The sequence below is a fragment of the Octopus sinensis genome, linkage group LG9 (genome assembly GCF_006345805.1).
Source record: "Octopus sinensis linkage group LG9, ASM634580v1, whole genome shotgun sequence".
Lineage (NCBI taxonomy): Eukaryota > Metazoa > Mollusca > Cephalopoda > Octopoda > Octopodidae > Octopus > Octopus sinensis.
Window position 1 is genome coordinate 89,219,819 of NC_043005.1, and position 25,753 is coordinate 89,245,571.

At 38.7% G+C, this 25,753-nt stretch overlaps 1 protein-coding gene across 3 annotated transcripts in view; it reads left to right on the forward strand.

Moving 5' to 3' along the window:
* LOC115215466 (protein ITPRID2) overlaps positions 1-25,753 on the forward strand; it is a 123,607-nt gene that overhangs the window by 11,274 nt on the left and 86,580 nt on the right. For 2 of the 3 annotated variants that reach the window (XM_036506076.1, XM_029784629.2), the window contains exon 2: positions 22,744-22,813. In XM_036506076.1, coding sequence (XP_036361969.1) covers positions 22,744-22,813 — 70 coding nt within the window. Of the gene's footprint in view, positions 1-2,417; positions 2,563-22,743; positions 22,814-25,753 lie in introns of those variants that run through there. The other variant, XM_036506077.1, reaches the window with a different exon arrangement.

Here is a 25,753-nt window from a genome sequence, read left to right on the forward strand (position 1 = left end):
TGATATCCTATTGCTTATTTTGATTTTATTCACCTTACTTTGAGTTGTACGGATAATACTGCATTGACTTGGTGCTTCAACTTAAGTACCTAATGCAACTGAATCTCAATTATATGTGTGTATGTGTATATATATATATATATATATATATATATATATATATATATATATATGTGTGTGTGTGTGTGTGTGTGTGTGTATCAGGTCATTAAGAATGAAATGTCGAATTTTGAACTGAAAATTTATTTTACTTGATCTCAACAAAAAGCAATGCAATTAATCAAAGTATGCACCTAAATTATCAACACAATTTTGCCATTTTATCGGTAGCTTAATTATGCTGGCAGTGAAGAATTCTGGAGAACAAGAGGTGATGATATCACGAAAAGCTGTTTTTGCATCTTCTTCAGATTTGAAGATTTTTCCCTTGCAAAAAGTTGTCTAATGTCTGGAAAACGTGATAGTCAGTTGGTGCAAGGTCTGGTGAATATGGTGGATGACAGAATACTTCCAAATTCAGTTCCTGTGACTTGAGCAGCGTTCTTTGTGCAGCATGTGGTCAAGCATTGTTTTGCAAGAGAACTGGCCTGTCCCTGTTGACCAATCTCAGTTGTTTAATTGCAAGTCCACTCATCATTTCATCCAATTGGTTGACGATACATCCATTGTAATTGACTTACCAGGTCTCATGAAGCTGTAGTGGATGTCACCAGCGCTGGACCACCAAGCAGAGACACCATTAGCTTTTTTTGGTGAATATTCTCTTTTGGATTGTATTTTGGCACTTCGTCTTTATCCAACCATCTTGCACTGGTTCCATGACAGAACTCATATTTATAAACAATACAAATTTTTTTTATCTATCCATGGGTTCACAAAAATTGATTTACAAGAGAAAATTCACAATATAATCAGACACCATAAACTGCATGTACCTTTACACAGACACACACATGTATGTATACAGAGAAAGAGAGAGAGAGAGAGAGAGAGAGAGAGAGAAGGAGAGAGAGAGTGATGTATGTATTATGTGTACTATAAGTACATCAGTACTTATTCTATCTGTCTATTTTGTCAAACTGCTAAGTTATGAGGTCATAAACACCAACATCGGTTATCAAGCAGTGGTGGGGGACAAACACAAACACAGTTTCTGTCTACCAAATCCATTCACAAGGCATTGATTGGCCCAAGGCTATAGTAGAAGGCATGTGCCCAAGGTGTCACACAGTGGGACTGAACCTGGAACCATGTGGTTGAGAGGCAAACTTCTTACCACACAGCCACACCTGCGCCTGGTGGTGTAATTAGGTGTGTGTTTCTGGATTAGCGTGCTTAGCTTGACATTATACTTCTGCATGTGTGTGTGTGTGTGTGTGTCTGTGTGTGTGTCCTCCTTGTCAACATCAAACCCCCCACCTCAGCCATTTACTCACTTTCTATTGTATTTGTCAAAATACCAAGTGTTATTGTTGTTGTTATTGTTATGCCAACACAACATTGTCATCGCCCACTTCAGACACACTTTGCTGTCCTTCCTTCTCCACAGCTCCGGTCTTCTGTGTTGCAGCTCTATATTTCTGAAGGCATGCATGTGTAGAGGTATCGTGTGTGTGTACGAGTCTATATATATATGTGTGTGTGTCCGCTCTCTGATGTCCTCCCTCGTCTCCTCTATATTTCATCTCTCCTCCTCCCCTTCTCTCTCATTTCTCTCACGCCTCCTTTTCCCGCCACCACCTTCTTAATATACCTTTGTTTATATACACACAGAGAAGCATTAGGTGAGTGTTTCGTTGGTATATATTATAGCATGCCTATATATATATATGTGTGTATATATATGTATGTAAGTATGTATGTATGTATGTATGATAATATCACTTGAACATTGTATTTCTCTGTTTCTTCTTTTCCTTCAACATTTTTTCTCTTATTTTTTCCTCTCTTTTTCTTTTTACCTTCCTTTCTCTGTCTGTCACTTCCTATCTCTCGCTCTCTCTCTCTCTCTCCCTCTCTGTCTTTCTCTCTCTCTCCCTCCCTCTCTCAGCTAATGTCCACATTTCTCACCTGTTTTTTTTTTTATTTTATCACTTCCCTCTAGCAATGTTTCAGTTTTCTGATGTTATTTTTTTACCTTTTTAGATACATACACACACACATTCATGTATATGCGTGTATGTATACATACACACACACACACATACACATACCTGCCTGTATGTATACATATATGTATATGTATACATATATATGTATATGTAATCTCGCTTCACTCATCCTTCTCCTCGATTTTCAAAAACAAACTTCCTCTCCTTTATTTACTCTCACCTTTCATTATCTCTTTTTTCTCTTTCTTCTCTCTCTCTCTCTGTCGATCTCTTTCACCCTTCATCTTCCTCCTCGTTTCTCCATTCTTTCACCCACACCTTTTCCCTATTTTCCCTCCTTCTATCTCCACTCGTCCTTTTCACTCTCACTCATACCGTCACTCTGGTATGTACCTGCCTTCTGTTGGAACTCGTCTATTTCGCGGTGCCGCTGTGGAACCAGACTTTCGAGGTAATTTCAAACTACCTTACCTCTTTTCCCCGTCTACCTGACACATTCCTTTTCACCTTCAACCTTCTGTCTGTTTGGTTTTTCTATTTGGTCTTTTCGTTTTTGTTGTATTTGTCGTCACGGTCGGGTGGTTCCAACCGTAAAGAGTGAAGCAGACGAAATAGTAAAGTAGCGGTGGTGGTGGAGGCCTCTGGGACTCCTCCAAATACTAACAACACACCAGGCTCTAGTTACCCATCCATTCATTCTGGGAGGTAAATTCTGAAGAAGCCATGTGAAAAAGGGGGTCTCGTTGTCCCCTACCCCTACTCAATTATTACAAGTAATTATATGTATGGAGTGAGGTTTAAATGATTACAATCTTCTGGTAATAATGAAAGACAATATCGTTTAATCATGTCGTAGTAATATTGTTGCTTGATGTTTCAAGCCTGATCCACATTGTGGCCTTTAATTCAGGGCTCCTGTTGTGAGTTCAAATCCTGCGAGGTCAACTTTGTCTTTCGTCTTTTGCGGTCGATAAACTATAGTACCAATCAAATACTGGCCTTCTGTCAAAATTAGATTATTCGGTGTTCCCCTCGATGCTTTCTGCTAATGTTGATAGTGGAGCATACCTACACAAGTGTATCCCCCCCCACACACACACACACCTCCGATTTTGTTTCCTCATAAGTTTCAGGAAAATGGATAGATTTTTTTATGAAATTTTTTCTACAACTGTGGAAATAAACTCGACTCGTGAGAATTATCCGAAACTCCTCTCCCCGATGTCTTAAGAAATTTTTTCACATTAAATTCCGATATAGTCATAATATACACCACACCACCTGAAAGGTAGAAAGTTTCATTTAAAAAATATCCATTTTTCTCATAAATTATCGGGAAACTAATTCGGTGGTGGGTGGGTGGGTGGGGTGGGGGCACACATGTACAGGTATACCGATGGTAGTTGCATTTGAATTTTTTTTTTGTTAGTGATTGAGCAGATCTTTATTCAAAGACGTTCCAGCCATGACCATCCTTTTCTCTACTTATAATGTATCTTCAATATTCTTTCTTTCTTTCCTTCTGTTTATTCAAGATAGTACAGTATGATTAGATGGAGATTTGGGTATTATTTCTTGGAGATCAAGAAGCCATGTAAGAGACTTCCTTATAGACTTGTCGTGACTGAGGTTGAGGTGATCCCTCGCTGAATAGACCTATGATTAGAGGCGTTCCAACTGTGACTACACCGAATATGTCTTGGAATATTAATTATCTCATATGTCCTTATGTAAGACGGTATAGTCTGAGATGAGGGAAATTTAGCTGTTGTTTCTAGCAGGTCGAGTGACTACGTAGAGCTTCTCTTGTCGATTGATATTGATAAAAGTTTTGGTGGTGTTACATCGTGATGAAAATTGCGGGTGGGATACACAAGGGTACTTTTCAGCTCACACAGAGAAGGGTGGCTTATAATGTGTAGTCAACCTCTGTCCAACCTCAGCCTCTTAGACTTTAGCGTACCAGAAGTTGCTAAAACCCATAAACGTTATTAGTGTTGTTTGTGATTATTGTTGTTTAACCCTAGGCTTATTACTGGTTATTTCTGATGTGAATTATTACTATTATTACATTTGCCTCACAAGTATAATAATAAAAATTTACAAAGGAAACGACATGGAATTAGGGGACAAAAATATAAACAATGAAATTTTTTGGACTAAATATTCACAAATGAAAGGAACCAAGCAATTCTTTGTCCTTTTCTTCTCCATGAGGCAGTGATAGCAATCCCAAAAGTCTGCTGGTCAGAGTATGGAGAGGGGTGTCTTTATCTTTTACATTTTTCAGTCATTAAACTGTGGCCATGCTGGGGCACTGCCTTGAAGAGCATTTAGTCAAATGAGTCAACCTTAATACTAATCTGTAAGTCTGGTACTTATTCTGTCATTCTCTTTTGCTGAACTGCTAGGTAACAGGGACATAAACAAACTAACACTAGTTGTTAAGTGGTGGTTGGGAACTAACACAAAGACACGCACATATACTGGATGTCTCAGAAAGATTTACTGATGATTAAAAAAATTCTTGAAGATCCTTGGATAAATCAGTTCTGTTTCTGCATGTGCACAATGGTTCATGGATATTTCGGGTTTGAGTGTTTATAGTTTTGTTTGTCTGGAATAAATTTGTCAGCAAATATGACATCTCAAGATAAACGTGATGAAATTGTTGCTTTAAAATCAGCAGGAAAATTCTAACAATGGTATTGTAAAAGAACTTAATGTGTGTTGTAAGGCAGTGTATAATATCTGGAAATATTACAGTCAATCTGGCATGCCATCCAGAAAGCCAATTCCAAGGTGCGAAAGAACTGGTTGCACCAAGCGTAGGATTGATACTGTGAGAAAGGGAGTTCACAGGAATATTCGTTAAAACATGCAAAAAATGGCAAGGGAGCTTAATATTTCAAAATTTTCAATACACAGGATTTCAGGCTAAAGGCATACAGAAAAAGCAAACCAGACGAGTAATTTCAGTAGCTTCAAAGAAAAAATGGTTGGAAAGTGGGGGGAAAGACGTTAGCGGAGATGAACAGTGCCATAAACAAAGTCTTCATTTGGAGTGAGAAGATCTTCACTGTGGAGACTTGTTATGAACAAGCAGAATGACAGGTTGTACGGTATTGATGTTCAGGACTTGCCTGAAGGGAGCCAAACCCATTTTTGTCATCAGAAACCATCTGGGGTTATGGTGTGGGCTGCTATAGACGCTGATGGATTCAAGTCTCCTTTGATCTTCATTTACGAGGGTGTGAATGTGAATAGCACAGTTTACATCAAAATGTTAGAAGGAAACGTGTTGCCATGGTTAAATGAAACATTTTGAAACCGATCTGACGTTACTCAGGACAGTGCCCCAGTCCACACCTTGAATGGTGCAAAAATGGTGCAGAGAGCATTTTTACTATTTTGGGGACAAAAACTTTTGTCCTCCCTCAAGCCCAGACATCAATCCAATGGACTTTCCTGTCTGGGCTCTCTTAGAGACAGAGAGAGAGAGTGAGATGTCTCAACTGTCTCATACTCAAGTGTGGTGGGTCTGAAAGAAGTCCTTCTTACTTGCATTGAGTGAATATAATGAAGAAGTGGTGCACTGCTGTTGCAGCTCAGTAACCACTTGTTTGCAGGCCATGATCAAAGCAAGAGGTGGTCATTTTGAAATCTGATTCCTGTATTACATAGGTAAAACATAGTTCTTATAATTTAGAAAATTTGATTGTTCTTTCTTGTACATATGAATAATTACAAAAAATATGACAGGTAAATCTTTCTAGTAAACCCAGTATACATACATGCATGTGTGTGTGTATAGATAAATAGATATATGTATATGAAGGACTTCCACAGTTTCTGTCAACCCGATTCACTCACAGGGCATTTGTTGACCCAGGTCTGTAGTAGAAGACAGTCAAAGGTGCTGTGCAGTGGGACTGACCCCAAATCCACAGAGCCATAGCAGCACCTGTTTGTGTAATGGTAAATATTTACCACTTTTAAGAGATGGCAGCCGGTCACCTGGATCATGTTTTCTATCTTTATCTTTTGGCCAAGCTGGGGCACTGCCTTGAAGAGCTTTCAGTCATGTGAATTGACACCAGTACTTATTTTTTTAAAGACTGGTGCTTATTCTATCAGTCTCTTTTGCTGAACCACTAAGTTATAGGAATGTAAACTCTAACACTGGTTGTCAAGTGGTGGTGGGGCTCAGACAGACAGACAGACACACACATACACACATGCATGTGCACAATTGGTTTCCTCCAGTTTCTGTCTCCCAAATCCACTCACAAGGCTTTGATTGGCCCAAAGCTATAGTAGAAGACACTTGCCCCAGGTTCCACACAGTGGGACTGAACCCGGCACCATGTGGTTGTGAAGCAAACTTCTTACCACACTGCCATACCTGTACCATATGTTTACCGTTTCTGCTTTGTTGCCATCCTGCTTTTATTATGTCACCATTTTGTCCTGAAAGATTTGTATGTTTAAAGTATGTGGTCTTCCTTTGAAAGCGAGAAGGGTATTTGTTGAAAGTATTGTACCAGCTCCACTGATGGCCTGATGTATTATCAGTGGTACTGAAGGTCACATTCCACCCTTTGCTGTTGTTGTTGGAGATGGTGGTGATGGTTGATGTTGTCATTGTTGTTGCAGACAGGGTTTTTTATTTGTCTGCATCCTTGACATTTGATCTTGGTCTACTTCTCGGTTCACCCCATTTCATATCAAACAGCTGATAATGATTGGCTATACATGAAGAGAAAAAATTAAGGAAGGAGACTGACACATGTGGGAGACTGTATGTATATTGAATATGGGTGGATGGAGGAAACCCACAATGAGGAAACCTTGCTACTAGTAATAAGAGAAAAGGGTCTACTGAAAGCAAGAGAAAAAGAGAAAACAAAACAAGAAGTGGAAGAAAGCCATAAAGAAACACTGCTTGACAAGGAGTTACACAAACAGCTTTGTGTGGCCACAGCTGAAGTTGCTGGAGAACACAGTTGGGGGCTAGTTAAAGAAAAGACCACTTAGAAAGGAGACTGAGAACTTGTTATGCCAGACCAAGCTTTGGTCACAAATTGGAGGGTCAGTCTTAGAAATGAGCAAATGGCTCAATTGTGTGAAATTTGTAATGAATTTAATGAAACTATTAGTTGTACATTATTTACATTTGATGAATATTTGTCCTCATCTTGTTTTTTGTTTTTTCTGTAGCTACCATCACTTAGACTTGTCAATTTTTCTGTCTAATATCTGTCAAATGTAAATGTGCAAGGTCATTGCCAGTACCGCCTGACTGGCCCCCGTGCCGGTGGCACGTAAAAACCACCCACTACACTCTCGGAGTGGTTGGCGTTAGAAAGGGCATCCAGCTGTAGAAACTCTGCCAGATCGAGATTGAAGCCTGGTGTAGCCATCTGGTTCGCCAGCCCTCAGTCAAACCATCCAACCCATGCTAGCATGGAAAGCAGATGTTAAACGATGATAATGGTGATGATGTAAATAACGTACATAATTCCTCATCTCTTAAATATAGAACTGCATGTACTATTGGCTGTATTGTAAATGAATATGACCTCGAACCACAGAAAGTGAGTGAGTTGGAGAGTTGGGCTCTAGAGCACACTGTGACAGTGTGATGTATGACAACATCTGATAGTCTGGTCAATCATGTTATCACACACATACATACCTCCACACACACACACACACACACTGCTTTGCATATTGAGTTTGCTTTCTCCCATTTGTAAAGCAAACAGACTTCACCTTTGTTTCTAACATGGAATTACAGATTATTCGGTTAAATGAGACAAGCTTTGGTTGTTAAACACTTACCTTGATTATACAGTTTAAATAAGAGTTTAAAAAAAAAAAAAAAAAAAAAAAACGGAAACAATAGAATGCTTAAAAGAAAAGTTAATTGTGTGTTTGTTGAAAAAATGTTTTAATGAACTCTGACAGGAATGATTCACTTTGGAAACCAACCTGAATTGAATTGGTTTACCATTCCTGCAAGTATTTCAGTCGCTGATCTAACCGTGAAATGTTCTTCCAAGTATTTATTGAATGTCACTTGCACTATTTTCTTGTCTGCACCTGAATGAAATCAAGGTGTGATTTTAAAGAAAATAAATCAAGGTGTTTATTAATGTCCTACACAACAGCTCTAAATAATAATAATAACAATAATAATAATAATAGTAACAATGGTTTCAGATTTTGGCACAAGGCTAGCAATTTTCGAAGGCGTGGGTAATTTGATTAGATTGACCCCAGTGCTCAACTGATACTTATTTTGTCGACCCCACCACCCAAAATAAATGGATGGAAAGCAGTCGACCTTGGTGGTATTTGAACTCAAAATATAAAGGTGAATGAAGCATGAAACATCTTGTCTGGCATGCTAATGATTCTGCTAGCTCACCACCTTAATAATAATAATAATAATAATAATAATAATAATAATAATAATAATGATAATAATAATAATCATCATCATCATCATCCTTTCTACTATAGGCACAAGGCCTGAAATTTTGGGGGAGAGGATAAACCAATTACATCAATCCCAAAACTCAACTGGTACTTATTTTATGGACCCTGAAAGGATGAAAGGCAGAGTTGACCTTGGCAGAATTTGAACTCAGGATCTAAGGATGGATGAAATACTAGTGAGCAGTTTGCCCAGTGTGTTAATGTTTCTGCCAGCTTGCTGCCTTTCAGATGATAAATATTAATTTGAAAATTAGTATTCATTTCATTATTTTGTGTAAGTGCCAAGAAATTTGATAAACATTAGATTATAATTACTGTATGTATGCCATAGTGGAGGCGCAATGGCCCAGTGGTTAGGGAAGCAGACTCGCGGTCTCGATTCCCAGACCAGGTGTTGTGAGTGTTCATTAAGTGAAAACACCTAAAGCTCCATGAGGCTCTGGCAGGGGGTAGTGGCGAACCCTGCTGTACTCTTTCACCACATCTTTCTCTCATCCTTTCTTCCTGTTTCTGTTGTACCTGTATTTCAAAGGGGCCAGCCTTGTCACACACTGTGTCACGCTGAATCTCCCCGAGAACTACATTAAGGGTACACGTGTCTGTGGAGTGCTCAGCCACTTGCATGTTAATTTCACAAGCAGGCTCTTCCATTGATCGAATCAACTGGAACCTTCATTGTTGTAACCAACGGAGTGCCACATATGTATGCCATATTTCCTGATATTACACAGGGTGGCAAAAAAATATACTTCCAAAGTTACCCATGGCATAGTTTGTGATATTACCCATGGTAACAAAAATACTTCCAACATTACCTCTCCTTATGACAGGTAACACTTTAGGCATATTTTAATGACCAGCAATGAACTTGTCGCTTGACCTTACATTAACCCTGACAGAGTAAGCTCTGCAATCAAAGGCATTTTGTGAGCCATTGATATTTCAGGCAGTGAAACTTATTATCTTTTGTTCAAGACAGAAGAGTGTCATTTAATGGAATTTTGGCTATTATTTCTAGCATGTACAGTGACACATTTCATAATGACTTCGAATTTTGACACAAGGCCAGCAATTTTGGTGGAGTGGGTAAATCGATTCCGTCAACCCCAGTGCTCAACTGGGACTTATTTTATCAACCCCAAAGGGATGAAAGGCAAAGTCAACCACGGCAGAATTTGAACTCAGAACGTGAAGAAGGATGAATGCCGCTAAGCGTTTTGCCCAGTGTGCCAACAATTCTGCTAAGGGCTGCACAAGCAATGCTCCCTCTAAGCTGTGCACTTGTGCAATCCCACACACATTTGGGAACTAGAGTAAAAAAATAAAAATCTGTGTACACAAGGTTTCCAAGATAGAATTGTATAATTCTTTTATTGAAGAAATTAATTGGATAATTTTGAATAATATACATTTAAAAATGGTGTGTATTTGTTTAGGCAGTCAGTACAGTGTTTGCGTGTTTCTTAAGTGTATGCAGAATGTGCAAAGAAGGACAAAATTTGCAGACATGTAAATTTTATCACATGTATGCATGCATGCATGCACATGAATTATAACAAAAAACCTGATACTTGGCGGGGGGGGGGCGTATCCATCCATCCATCTGTGTGTGTGTAATATATATATGGTGAAAACAACAATAATCCTTGGATGGAATTTATAAATATTTTAGTGCATCACTACACACGTTTCCAAATCATCCAACCCATGCCAGCATGGAAAAACAGACGTTAGATGATGATGATTTGTATGAGACAGGTTTCCACATGGTTTCCATCTCTCAGATTCTCTCACAAAGCATTGCTCAGCCCAGGACAATTGTAGAAGATACCTAAGGTGCTCCTCAGTGGGACTGAACCTGAATGCACATGGCTGCTAACTAAACTTCTTAACTACACAGCCAAGCTCAGCCACACATTTATGGCCATAGGCATGGCTCTGTGGTTTAGAGATTCCCTTTACAGTCATTTGGTTCTGAGTTCAATCTTTCTTAGCTCCACCTGCCTATGACATTTCTTCTACCAATCTTTTCATAAACTTTATTTTAGCTTCTTGAAGCAGGCTTCCAGTATTCAATGCTCATAAGGTGGCCAACTAGTAGAATCGTTGGCATGCTGCACAAAATGCTTAGTAGCATTTCATCTGTCTTTACATTCTGAATTCAAATTCTGTCGAGGTTGACTTTGCCCGTCATCCTTTCAGGGTTGATGAACACGGGGGTCGTCAATGTAATTGACTTGACCCCTCCCAGCCAAATTTCAGGCCTTGTGCCTATAGTAGAGAGGTCAATTTCCATTTATCTTATATTTTATGAGTTGGAGACTTCAGCACTCCATTTTGTAGAAGTTTATGGACATTTATCTCCATCGGTCTATGACAGTTGGTATTCAATTTGCTGAAGGAATACAATTTTGGCTGCTTATTTACATCTCAATGTCACATCTTGACAGAAATCTAATTAGGAAGTTTGCTTCCTAACCACATGGCTCCGGGTTCAATCCCACTGTGTTGTACCTTGGGCAAGTGTCTTCTACTATAGCTTTGGGCCAACCAAAGCCTTGTGATTGGACTTGGTAGAGAGAAACTGAAAGAAGCCCTCCATATAACAGTAATGCCTCACTTTACTAGGACCCCCCGGGTTTATGAGTTTTATTTTTGAAGCACAAGATCCAAATTTTGAATGAAATGCAAAAGTCTCTACTACCATAAATGCTTCTGCGTGTTACGGAGAAATTTATAGAGAGGCCGAAAAAATGTTTTTTCTAAGCAAATAACTCTAGACTTGTCTTTTAAAAAGAAATCTACATGTCTGTCTACGAGTGCTTGTGAATTGGCAATCACATCTACAAGTGATGGTGTGTGAGTCTAATGCGAGTGAAAGTGATTATGATAATAATATTTTTTATTATAAATGATCTTGACATTCTTTTTACTTTACATAAAATTTTATTTACATTCTCCTGTTGTTTTATTGCCATTTATTTAAGAGTATTATAAATTTTATTGATAAAATATTTTTCTGGGAACAAATCTTGATTTATAACATTGCTACTGTGGGAAATTATTGGTCTACTTTATGAGTTTTCGCTTTATGAGCGATCTCCAGGAACAAATAAACTTTTACACTGAGGCATTACTGTATATATGTGTGTGTTTGTCCTCCACCACTATTTGTCAACGATCCCTATAACTTAGCCATTTCAGCAAAAGAGGCCAACAGAATAAGTGCCAGGCTTAAAAAGAAGAATTACTGGGGTTGGTTTAGTTGATTAAATCCTTGAAGGCGGTGCCCCAGCATGGTCGCAGTCCAATGACTGAAACAAATAACAGATAAAAGATAAGTAAATTTTTCAAAAAACAGCCCCAAAATAAAACAAAACCACATAAGGGAGTAAAAAAAACACTAAAAACTTAGCTTTAAAGAACAGAACATGTCTGTTTAATCACGAAACCATTCACCCTGCGTAGTCTTTATAGAAGTCAGAAGAGAACCACCATCATCATCATTATCAAAGCAGAATTGTTAGCATGTCGGGTAAAAGGCTTAGCAGCATTTTGCCCAACTTTACATTCTGGGTTCAAATTCTGCCGAGGTCCTCTTTGCCTTTCATTCTTTCAAGGTTGATGAATTGTGTACCAGTTGAACACTAGGGTCGATGTAATTGACTTAATGCCTCCCCCAAAATTTCAGGCCTTGTGCCTATAGTAGAAAGGATTATTATTATTAAGGCGACGAGCTGACAGAATTGTTAGCATGCTGGACGAAATGCTGAGCAGTATTTTGCCCATCTTTATGTTTCAAATTCCACTGAGGTCAGTTTACCTTTCATCCTTTTGCAGAAAGGATTATTATTATTATGCTAGTGCATGCTAATTTAGTTAGCAGGTATTTCATCTTGCTACTCGGGGATACCTAATCTCCTCAAATCTCAAGAATCTTTCTTTGGATTCTTGCAGAATACAGGATGGTACTTTTCTGCAGGTTAACAACTCTAGTTTCAATTCCAATCTCTTTTAGTTTTTTAAGTAGCATTTTGTGCCAAATGAACCAATTCCTACAGGAATAATTGTTGTCTTCATCTTCCACAGACTCCTCAGCTGGTTAGATCCTGATGGTTCTCAGTTTTTTTTTCTTTTTCTTTTTTACCATTTCTTTGATATCGACTCTGCTATCATAGGGAATTGCAAAATCTATCATCTTAAACTGTTAGGTGCTCCTCAGTGGGACAGAACCTGAATGCACATGGCTGCTAACTAAACTTCTTAACCACACAGCCATGATCTCCTCTATGATCGTATCTGGTCTTCAGAGCAGCCCTCCAATGTCTCCTCACTATTGAGGGTTAGATATTGTTAAATTTTTTACACTCAAAACCTTCACAATGCACATACACACATTCAGTGTTTTGTTGTGTGTCATTCATTTGAGACGAATTTTAAAGAACAACAAAAACAGGCGGAACATAAATTTTCTTGTTCAGCTTGTTTTATTTGGAACACCATGCGGTTTTAATTGGAGCATAAAGTGCAGGTTGATGCACTTGTTGCACATATATTTGAATGTTATCACCCAATAAGCCATCCACTAACAAACACTTCTGTAAGTAGCAGGGACTTACATTCATGATGTAAACCCTTCATGGTCAAACCGGCCCATTTAAGAGTACCCTTCAATAATTGGGTAATAAACTGCACTTGCAAAGGCCTGTTGAACCAAGTGAAGGCATTGTCGTACCCAATGACAATACAGCCTGATTGGCACCAATGCCAGTGGCATGTAAAAAGCACCATTCGAGCGTGGTCGATGCCAGTGTACGCCTGACTGGTCCTATGCCAGTGGCACGTAAAAAACACCATTCGAGCGTGATCATTGCCAGTACTTCCTGACTGGCCCTCATGCCAGTGGCATGTAAAAATCACCCACTACACTCTCAGAGTGGTTGGTGTTAGGAAGGGCATCCAGCTGTAGAAACTTTGCTAGATTAGACTGGAGCCTGGTGCAGCCTTCTGGCTTGTTAGTCCTCACTCAAACCAGCATGGAAAGTGGATGTTAAACGACGACGATGATTATTATTATTAGTAGTAGTAGTAGTTAGTAGTAGTAGTAGTATCAAAGAGCAATGTTGTCCCTGCTACTTACAGAGTGTTTGTTAGTGGATGGCTTATTGGGTGATAACATTCAAATATATGTGCAACAAGTGCATCAACCTGCACTTTATGCTCCAATTAAAACCGCATGGTGTTCCAAATAAAACAAGCTGAACAAGAAAATTTATGTTCCGCCTGTTTTTGTTGTTCTTTAAAATTCATCTCAAATGAATAATTGTGGTGACAAAAAAAAAAAAATACTTAGATTAATTGTGAAGCCACCTGAACATATAATCTTTACAATTTATAAACAGAAGATTACCAACAATAACAGCTTTAGAAAACGTCGTGGTAAGAGTTAGTTAGGACAGAAGAGAGCAGGTGTCTAAGTGGATAGGGCCTTGCACTCACAGAAGATGGCAGAGATTTTGTTCTGGTAAAAAGAAGTTTCAATGGATAAGCTAAGGGTATTTGACCTCAGAAATCCTGGGTCACTGGGAGGTTATAGGCTGGATTTTAACAAACATAGTATCTAGTGTTTCAATTTGTAGTGGTATAAGCTGCAGGAGTGGCTGTGTGGTAAGAAGCTTGCTTCCCAACCACATGGTTCCGGGTTCTGTCCCACTGCGTGGCGCCTTGGGCAAGTGTCTTTTACTATTGCCTCAGTTTGACCAAAGCCTTGTGAGTGGATCTGGTACTCAGAAACTGAAAGAAGCCTGGTGTGTATTTATATATGTATGTATTTGTGTGCCTGTGTTTGTCCCCCCACCCCTGCCATCAGTTGACACCCACTGTTGGTGCATTTATGTCCTCATAACTTAGCGGTTTGGCATAAGGGACTAATAGAATAAGTACTAGGCTTACAAAGAATTTGTTCAACTAAAGGCGGAGCTCCAGCATGGCTGCAGTCAAATAACTCAAACAAGTAAGAGTAAGCATTTCAACACCTCTTCACATGAACAACCAGCATTTCACTGGTATTTAATCAATCTAATAATATAAAATGCTAAGTCAACCCTAGCAGGTATTGAACCCAGAATATAAATATTAAATGATATTTTTTGCCCAGCACTTCACTGATTTTGTTTTCCATTGCCTCACTACTTCTACTACTACTAACAATGGTTTCAAATTTTGGGGGAGGGAATGAGTCAATTACATTGACCCCAGTGTTCAGCTGGTACTTATTTCATCGACCCCAAAAGGATGAAAGGTAAAGTCGACCTCGGTGAAATTTGAACTCAGAACATAGAGATGGACAAAATGCTGCTAAGCGTTTTGTCCAGTGTAATAACCATTCTACTGGCTTGCCGCCTTAATAATAATAATAGTAGTAGTAGTTGTAGGGGGGTCTATAAATTAAGTACCAGTTGCATATTGGAGTCGATCTAATTGATTGACTCTCTTCCCCAAAATTTCAGGCCTTGTGCCTAGACTAGAAAAGAAGAACTAAATTGACTTGAACTGTGACAACCCATCCAAGCAGTGTTGTCATGGAAAGTAGATAAAAAAAAGTGATGATGATGAGGATGATGATATTTACAGCACAGAGTTTAAAACTTTGTTCACCCATGTTAATAATATAGTGAACCACTGGGTTAATTATTTTAATTGTAAGTTCAGAATTTTCTTTTAAGTTAAGTATTTCATGACTATTAGGAAATGTAGATGAGAGCTTATATGTCTGTGCATGTGTGGACAATCATCATCATTGTCGTTTAACGTCCATTTTCCATGCTGGTATGAGTTGGACGGTTTGATTGAGGGTTGGCGAACCAGAAGGATGCACCAGGCTCCAATCTGATCTGGCAATGTTTCTACAGCTGGATGCCCTTCCTAATGCCAACCCCTCCGAGAGTGTAGTGGGTGCTTTTTACGTGTTTATATATGTGTGTGTGTGTATGGAGGGATAATTATGCTTATATATGTGTGAAGGTGCATGGCCTGGTGATTAGGGTGTTGGACTCATGATCACTTGATTATGTGTTTGATTCCTGGACCAAGTGGTGCATTGTGTTCTTGAGCAAAAAACTTCATTTCATGTTTTTCCACTCCACTCCACTTTAGTCGTGGCAGATACTGGTATCACACAAATGGTACCCATGCCAGTGGCATGTAAGATCACTGATTACACTCTCGGAGTGGTTGGTGTTAGGAAGTGCATCCAGCCATAGAAACCCATGCCAAAACAGACTGAGGTCTGATGTAGCCTTCCAGCTTGCCAGCCCTGGTCAAACCGTCCAAACTATGCCAGCATGGACAACGGGCGGTGAATGATGATGATGATGGTGGTAGCGTCATTCAAAAGCTAACACGATGTGAAGGGCATTGTGACCAGTGATGTATAACATCTGATAGTCTGGTTGATCCTGTGATCACATGATGTTTTTATACAGATGTGTATGGAATTGCGCTTTGCTGTAATTCTGAATCTACATAGATACTCTCACCTCCATCTTTTGTCACTTTGTCTCTGCCTCTATACCAACATCTCCATTCCATCTTCTTTTCAGTATTTAAACCTATTATTATTTTAACAGTAATTCAGCATGACTATACGACTTGGTCGAATTGTCTCTTTCCAAGGAAACTGGTGATGGTTTGTGTCTAGAAAATCAATCAATGTAAACTTTGGAACTCTCTCTCTCTCTCTCTCATGCTCACATGCTGTTGGTTGATGGTTTGTACCTATTTACCTTCCTGTCCCTACTCTTCCCCCTGTTATTTTAACCCTCCCCTTATCATCTTAAATCTTTTTGTGATTGTATGACAGATATATCTGTTTCCTGTCCAACCATGTTAAACCTTTCTTTGTCCTTCTTCTACCCTTGGCATCTCACCATTTGCACCACCCTTTTGACTTGGACATCCCTTTTCTTATCAAGCGAATCCTCAACTTCTGTATTTTCTCTCATTTTCTCAGACTCACAACCAAAATGACTAAATGTCTATTCTACAATCCTCAGTTGCGTTGGCAAATAGACTTTACTGTATGGCATTGGTTAGTTATTACATATTTCTCACTCAAAGATTTAAAACTTGTTTTTCTCTTTACGAGACCAGCAACTGAGTGTGGTTTTCAAAGTATAAACTGTGAGTCAGAGTGAATGACTGCTATCTCTAGCCGACGGTTGTCCTGTACTGAGAAAGGGAAATTACTCAGAAACCATTAGTCTACAGGTATCACTATGGCTAGAAAGGGGGCAGTAGACTTCCTTACTTACAGTATACAGACACAGACCATGTGTTGGTAGCCAGCTGGAAAAGATGTTTTCCTGGGGCTAAAAAGTAGGAACATCATCATGCATACAACTGCCACACTGCATTGCTAAATAGACTTTACTGTACGCTACTCTTACTACATATTTCTCGCTCAGAGATTTAAAACTTGTTGTTCTTCTTTTTAGTTTTCCCAGAATTACATTGATTGATTTTTTTTTTTTTCTTAACGTAGTTGACATTTCCAGTTCTTTGGAAGAAATATGTCAAGGAAGCCATATTTGGAATTGTTAACATAGAATCTTCAGTTAAGCATTTGTACATTCGGTAAACCAGTTGTTAAGACTTAGATCATTAGGTGAATCAGTTATAAAATTTTTTACTGCTCATTACTCTTTGTGTGTATGTGTGTGTGTGTGTGTGTTAATGCATGTGTTGTAAAAGCTTCCGACAGATTGTTTGAAAATAGAGTTTGTCACAAAAAAATAATTGACATGTTTATTTCTTATCGCCACAACACACACACACACACACACACACACACACCACCACCACACATTCATACAGTCACACGTTTTTAATTACGTTTTCCAATATAATACGTCTTTATATTTTCACTGATATACTTAATTACTTATACACACTCATTGACGTATACACTCAAATTCACATGAAATACATCATCATCATCATCATTTAACGTCTGCTTTCCATGCTAGCATGGATTGGACGAGTTGACTGAGGACTGGCGAACCAGATGGCTGTGCCAGGCTCCAATCTGATCTGGCAGAGTTTCTACAGCTGGATGCCCTTCCTAACGCCAACCACTCCGAGAGTGTAGTGGGTGCTTTTACGTGTCACCAGCACGAAGGCCAGTGTGGTGGTACTGGCAACTTCCACGCTCGAAATGGTGTTTTTTTACATGCCACCTGCACAGGAGTCAGTCCAGTGGCACTGGCAATGACCTCACTCGAATGTTTTGTTCACGTACCACCGGCACAAGTGCCAGTAAGGCAACACAGGTAACTATTACGCTGAAATGGTGCCTTTTACATGCCACCAGCACAGAAGCCAGACAGCTTGGATAGAGCTGTTAGCGCTCACCTGGCACAGGTGCCAGTCATCGAATTTGGTACAGTTTTGCTTTCACTTGCCCCAAGAGGTCTTCGCAAGCAGAGTTTAGTGTCCAATGAAGGGAGGTTGGCATGGGTGCCAGTTGTCGAATTTGATTTTATATATGTATAATAAATATATACATATAATACAAACACACTCACACTTATATATATATATATATATGTACACATATATAAAATGCATATATACACTCACATACATAAAATACATATATACATTCACATATATATATATTCTTTTTTACTCTAGACATAAGGTCTGAAATTTTTGGGGAAGGGGCCAGTTGATTAGATCGACCTTAGTACACAACTGGTACTTAATTTCTTGACCCCCAAAAGGATGAAAGGCAAAGTCGACTTCGGCAGAATTAGAACTCAGAACATAAAGACATGAAATACCGCTAAGCATTTTGCCCGGCATGCTAACATTTCTGCCAGCTCGCCTTACATATATATATATCATCATCATCATTTAACATCCGCTTTCCATACTAGTATGGTACAGTGGTTAGCTGCAATGGTGAGTTGGTTATAACGAAGTGAAAGGATAACAGCCACCATGACTGTCACACTGGTTCCTATTTCAGTCATGTGACATCAGGTTGTAATGAAGTCCAACACAAGGGGAGATAATTCAATACTTCAGTCCTTAGCGTCCAGTATCCTTCTGTTCAGCTCTGGCGTCATCTATAATGGTGTATTACTCCTGTATTTGGGATGCTGCTCTTCCTACTACAACACCTTCACAAACATCTTTGGCCACATCCAAAGAAAGGGAACCCAACCTCTGCTCCACAGATGTCCTCTCTCTTCATTTTACTACAATAACTTGCTTGTCTTGTTCCACTTCCAATCGAATACTACTAACTCAGTGATCTTCCCTCCCCACTCTATTGTGTTCATTCACCAGGTCCCACATGAACCACAATGCCCAGGCCTTCTTGTCTAGAGTGTTGGTCATCTGAATTTCCTCCCAGTACATATTTTACTAGATGCCATCAGCTTGAAATTGCTTAAAACAAATGTCAGCCATGTTGATCTCAGCAAACCCTTGAGGGCCATGGGCACAGGTCACTCTTCAAACCAAAACCAAAGGAAAAATAGAAATAGAACAAACATAAATCTGATCTCCATTATCATCCCCTCACCTTCCACAAACCTGTTGCATGTCTTGACAACTAAGGCCCAACTGCCAACACATTACTTTCTCTTAACCCTCTCAGATCCAAGGCCCCATCTTTAACTTTACTCTGCCCCTGGGCTCCTGAACAAAAAATAAATAGTTGCTTACACAACTCAAGAGTAACAATAACAGTCAAACTAATGGACAGGATCACAAAGGATTCAGGAGAGCAACAATAATAGGCTTTGTAGTAAAGATTGTTTGCCAACATAACATGGTAGTCCTGGTTTAGGACGAATGTTGCTGTAACTTAGACCCATGAGACATCGTCTCCAGCTGGCTATACAACACGATCTCTAGCTGAACAATTATTCTGTGCTAATGAAGGGAAATAACCTGAAAATTGCGATACACAGATATTGTTTTGAGCTGAGTGGGGGTGCTAGATTCCCTTGTTTGAAAATATAAGGACACAGATCATGTCGTATAGCCAGCTGGAGGCAATGTCTCCTGGGGCTAAATTACAGCAACATTCATCCTAAATCAGGACTGCCTTGTTATGTTGGCAAACAATCTTTACTACAAAGTACTGTTGCTGAATATTTCACGTTGTGAGATTTAAAAAATAGTAATTTTCTAAATAATAGGCTTATCTCTCTCAATTAGCATATTTGTTCTCCCAAATCATTACTTTCCTCATCACTTTCACCTGTTTGGTTATCTGCAGAAAGGTAAACTCATCAGCCAGATACCAAATATTATCGACAATTTCCTCAACCGTAAAGAATCGAGGCCTTGCTCGTTTACCTGGTGAAGTACTAGATTCCTCACATGCCCATTTCATTGGAGAGGTCCATTTTTTTTTCAATTAAATACAAAATTAAACAACAGCTGTTAACAATGTGATCAGTTGTCTAATTTTAGTATTTTATCTTCCTTTTCTACGAGTGTAGTTCATTACTTCTTTGATAAGAATCAGGTAGAAATTTCATTTAGGCTATCCCTGCTATACTGGGAACCTGGCATGATAGGGTTAATGGCTGTATCCCTTTTTAAGTCTACCAAGACAATATCACACGACCACTGCAAGGCCCATCCCTTCCCTCCCCAAATGGAGATAACATTATGCCCTTTTACCTGAGATCTCATAAGAGTACTCTAATCTCCTCCAGCCTGATAGTAAAGGCAATCCATTCAGGAGTCTCTGCCGTCCAAAGCCAACAATATATATAGGATGGCTCTAATTGCATGAAGGACATGGAAATCCTGTCCTCCACTCTGGACAAGATAATCCATCTTACACACACCTTATCTTTTGACAACTAAGGTTTAGCTGCCAACACAATGACCTCCTCTTAGCAGCTAATTAGTAGTTTAAATTTAGAGTTGTAATTAGTAGTTTTAATTTAGAGTTGTAATTAGTAGTTTTAATTGACAGTTACTATGTTGCTATAACTATTGATCGAATTATACGAACACACACATTCAGTAAGTAAGAGCTAAATAAACTCAGTATAGAAAACTCATAACGGTGCTCAAATGAATTAAAACTTCAATTTTGACTTCTTCATCGAAGGCAAGGCCCACAGTATCAACAATGGCTAAAAGAGAAATTCAAATTGAGCTGATATGGAGATAGTAATGAGGATAAATACAAATTAGGCTTCATATATATATTTAGATGGAGCACAAAAAAATACAGAACAATGAAAAAGGACAAGATATATATTTAAAGAAATTCCATAATGTCTTTTCGTTTTGGGATTTGGTTTGCAAGATTCTTTATATGAGTTTGTATGTTGAAGCATATTCTGTTTTGTCTGGTGAGAGTCATTTTCTTTTAGTGCCTTATAATATAACACACTCACTGGTAAAATTTCCACTTATTTCTTATTTTTATTTTCCTAAAATTTTTGTTACCTTTTGCAACCTTTTCAATAGTCTTGCAAGTCGATCAGATCGACCCCAGAGTCAAGACTATTGAAAAGGTTGCAAGACGCAACAAAAATTTTAGGAAAATAAAAATAAGAAAATAGTGGAAATTTTACCGGTGAGTGTGTTACATTATAAGGCACAAAAAGAAAATGACTCTCCCCACACACAACAGAATATAATGTCTCCTTTTGACAACTCCTTCAGGAAGCCAAGAGTTATATAAAAATCATAATTTGCTGGTGATATGTGCAAAATGTCACAGATATACAACTAGTAACCAGCCAGATCAAGTTGTTACCTTCTCAAAAGAAGGTTGACAAATCTGAGTTGTTTATTATTGCTTGTAAATATAAAAGGTTGAAGGGAGAAGAGAAAACAAACTGAAATCGTGACAAGAGAGCTCTTTCACTAACTCTTCACAATCCACCATGCTGCACTCCCCTAACTTCTCTTTATCTTTGGCAGGGTGGCTGAATAGACACCCTGCCTTGACAAAAGGCAGCTCATGAGTATACAGGGTATGGTTGTCACTCTGAGATATTTTCAAAATACCTACATGCCCCCAACCTATTGAATAAGAAGGTATTATTGTGTTGTAAAATTGTAAGGGATTCCTGGCAAGCACAATTTACACATGCGATGATTAGTATAATATAAGGTACCTCTACAAACTATGGACTAGAATAAGGTATGTCCTGGGACATGAGGTGGTGTATATAGGTAGCTAGGGAAGTTGAAAGCCTAGAGGACTTATTTGAGAATGTGCTTAGGTGGACAAGGTAGCAGTGCTTGAAACCTTTTATGTGGGAACTCGGAGTCTTGACCAGACATATACCATGTGGTATATAAATGATTTGCAATATTATACCAAAATAACACACCATTACTCAATAGGTCCTTTGATGTAATCTTTTCTTGATATCATAAGTTTTATAACACATTTGCTCATTATGCAAAATTATTATAATTTCCCCTTCGTGACAAAACCTTTTTACTGATATGTTAATATCAAATTATCATAATTTATTCTCATAGCAAACAATACTTTTTTTCTTCTCATGTTTTCCTCTCCTACTACCCCTACTCTTTTATCTTAATGCTTTTCTCTCCTGTCTAGACCTCTGGTGTTCTCAGCTGCTTTATTACTTTCATCAGGCTGCTTTTTACCTTATTTTCTTCCTGTTCTTTTTATCTTGTGTTTTGGGGGCTGTTCTTCTTCCTCTTATCATGTCTCTTAACTTCCCCCTCTTCTCATTATTTTGGTCTGCTCCCTCCCTTCCTTCAACCTTATATGATACTAAACAACTCACTTTTGCCAATCTTCTCTTGAAAAGGGCAACTGGACTTATGTTAACTTCATGTGATTGGTCACCACCTGCATCCTGTGACTTTTTTGTACATATCACCAGCAAATTAGATTATTACATAAGTCTCGGCTTCTTGAAACAGCTGTCAATATAAGACCTTACAGAGCTGACTTGCTCCACGACAAAATACAGTGAACGGCTTTGTTATGGGTTCAATTATATCTCGTACTTATTTAAACTGGGAACAAGTTTGTATTTATACACAAAATTGTTTAGTGCTGACACCCTGGATTTCATTTATATTTTCATTCTCTCTTTAGAAAAACATGATTCTAATTCCAAATCAATGCAAGACAATACTGAATGGCCTTCAGAAAACCTTCCAAAAATGTAAGTAAATTTAATTTTTATAGTATTAAATATATATTTGTGTTTGTTTTTACTTATTTATTTTTTTTTATATATAAGCTCAGGTGTAATATGAATTCTTGCAATATCACTACAGGACCGACATGAAGTTTAGAAGAGAGGTGTTAGATAGAAAGGCAGACAGATAGATATATCTGGCATGAATCATTGAACATATAACATCTGTGTGGTGAAAGGGCTTGATTTTGATACTCATAACAAAATAATGTGTGTGTGTGTGTATGAGAGAGAGACAGACAGACAGAGAAAGAAAGAAAGGGAGAGAGAGGTATATAATAATGATAGTCTGTGCATGTGTTTAAATAATGGCAATGACAATTCTTCTACAATACAATAACATCAAATTTTTGGCAACCCTATATATCATTATCATTATTGTTTAACATCTGCTTTCCATACTAGCATGGGTTGGATGATTTAACTGAGGTCTGACGAACCAGATGGCTGCACCAGGCTCCAATCTGATCTGGCAGAGTTTCTACAGCTGGATGCCCTTCCTAATGCCAACAACTCTGAGAATGTAGTGGGTGCTTTTACATGCCACCGGCAGGAGGGCCAGTCAAGCAGTACTGGCAACGGCCATGCTCAAATGGCGTCTTTTACATGCCACCTGCACAGGAGTCAGTCCAGCAGCACTGGCAATGACCTCGCTCAAATGTTTTGTTCACGTGCCACCAGCACAAGTGCCAGCAAGGCAAGGCAACACACACAGACAGAGAATAGGTGAGAGCTAAATATGCTGAGTATAGAAAACATGTAGTGCTCAAATGAATGTGAACTTAACCACTGAATTCTTCATCCAGGACTAGGCCCACAGTGTCAAGAGTGGCTGTAAGAGAAATTCAAGGTGAGCTGATATGGAGGCAGTGATGCTGAGAAACACAGTTAGGCTTTTCTCTCTCTCGCTCTCTCTCTCAAACACGCACCATCATCATCATCAATATATATATATATACTTTTTATTAAAACTGCAAAATTATCACAGAACTGTTACTCAGAGTTTCACATTCCCATTCATCAGACACTTGGTGTCTATCCTTGAAAAGACCAAACCAAGCCAAAATCACATGATTTGGTAGTCTGAGCAGTGGAATTAGCTGTGACTGTCTGCCGCTGACGATAGCTATGACATGCTTTTATGCACCGTTTAACCACATCAGAGGTTTTTTCTCTTGGTAAATATTGCAGTGTGTGTATATTCTAATGCAACTTCCACTTTTAAGTGGTGTGTGAAGCCTGGTTGTGTTTATCCACATCACTATAACTCTCTTTATATATATATATATATATATATATATATATATATATATATATATATATATATATATATAAACTTAAATATGTTTTGACCAAGTCAAGTTATGTGGTATTATGGTCCATTCAAGTAGTGAGTTGTTGTTGAGTGAGTTGTATCCAGGTATGGGTGGTTTATCTGGTATTCCTTGAAGAAATTTGCCCAGACACTGTTTAAAGGTGATGGGATCCTTTTCCTCTTTGATCAGTTTTAGGACAACATTAAATAGGGCAGGGCCTGTTGAGGAAAAGAAATTGTGTCGTAGTGTACCTGTATATTGTGATCCTGAATTGGGCAGGGTACATATGGCCCGTGGTCCCAGCCTTGGATGAACCTTGAAGCTAATGTTCAGGTCGTTTGGGCAATGCTGGTGCTATATTCTCCACATCATGCAGATGATGTATATATATATATGAAGTCAGAATGAGGTATTTGTCCCTTGTTTATTAGTGGTTAATGGGTGAGAACAGTGATGCATTTGAATTGAAGATTGAAGATTCGTCAGGGTTCAATATTAATTCCATTACTATTTGTAGTTGTGATGGAGGTGCTGGTTCCAAATGTAAATGTTGGGTTACCATTGGAATTGCTATCCTCGGATGATCTGATATTCATAACAGAAAGTATGGATGAATTGCAGGAGCAGATGAACAGATTAAGAGGAATGTATGGAGATAAAAGTTATGAAATTATTGCTTATAGTGCTCAGGTGCCCTACAACTCATTAAAAGTGTATGTACAGCACATAGAATTATGTACAAAAGTCATGAAAGTGAACAGTGTAAGAGTCAGGATATACATGTGTGCATGCATATGGAGGGGGGATATCGGGTGTAGTGTTGGCAAGTTTCAGGAAGCATGGAAGTTTTAAAGGATGCAATGTCTTGGCAATTATCAACTGATGATGGTAGTTTGTTCCATGCTTCAGCAACTCTGAGTGTGAAAAAAAATGTTTCTGTAAGTCATTGGAAGAGGCAGATCTTTGAACCAACCTATAACATCTCTGCATTAGACTGGAACTGTAACACCATCCTTCAGGAGGGTCAGTGCAACATGTTTAGCTGTAGTTTTGGCCTCTGATTTACAAAAAACTGAGTATTTGAGGAAAATTACTTGAAATATTATTTAATAATTCAAATATTATATTTACCATTCCTAACCTTCATCATATGAAATCCACTTTGGCGCCATGCCTGTGACATTCCCTGCTATATCTGTTAATTCCCCTCAGTGTCTGTTTGCTACTCTAGGCACAAGGCCTAAAATTTTTGGGGAGTGGGCCAGTCAATTAGATTGACCCCAGTATGCAACTGGTACTTAATTTATTGACCCCGAAAGGATGAAAGGCAAAGTTGACCTCAGTAAAATTTTAACTCAGAACGTAAAGACAGAGGAAATGCCACTAAGCATTTTGCCCGATGTGCTAACATTTCTGCCAGTCCGCTGCCTTCCCTCGGTGTCTATTTTACTGAAGTTTAGGCAAAAAAGTAGTAGTAGTAGTAGTAGTTGCAGCAGCAGCAGTATGGGTGAGGGCATGTGCTGTAAGAGTGCATTGCTTCATCCACCATTTGTTGGTGGTTCCATGCTACTCCAGGTGGATGACACCT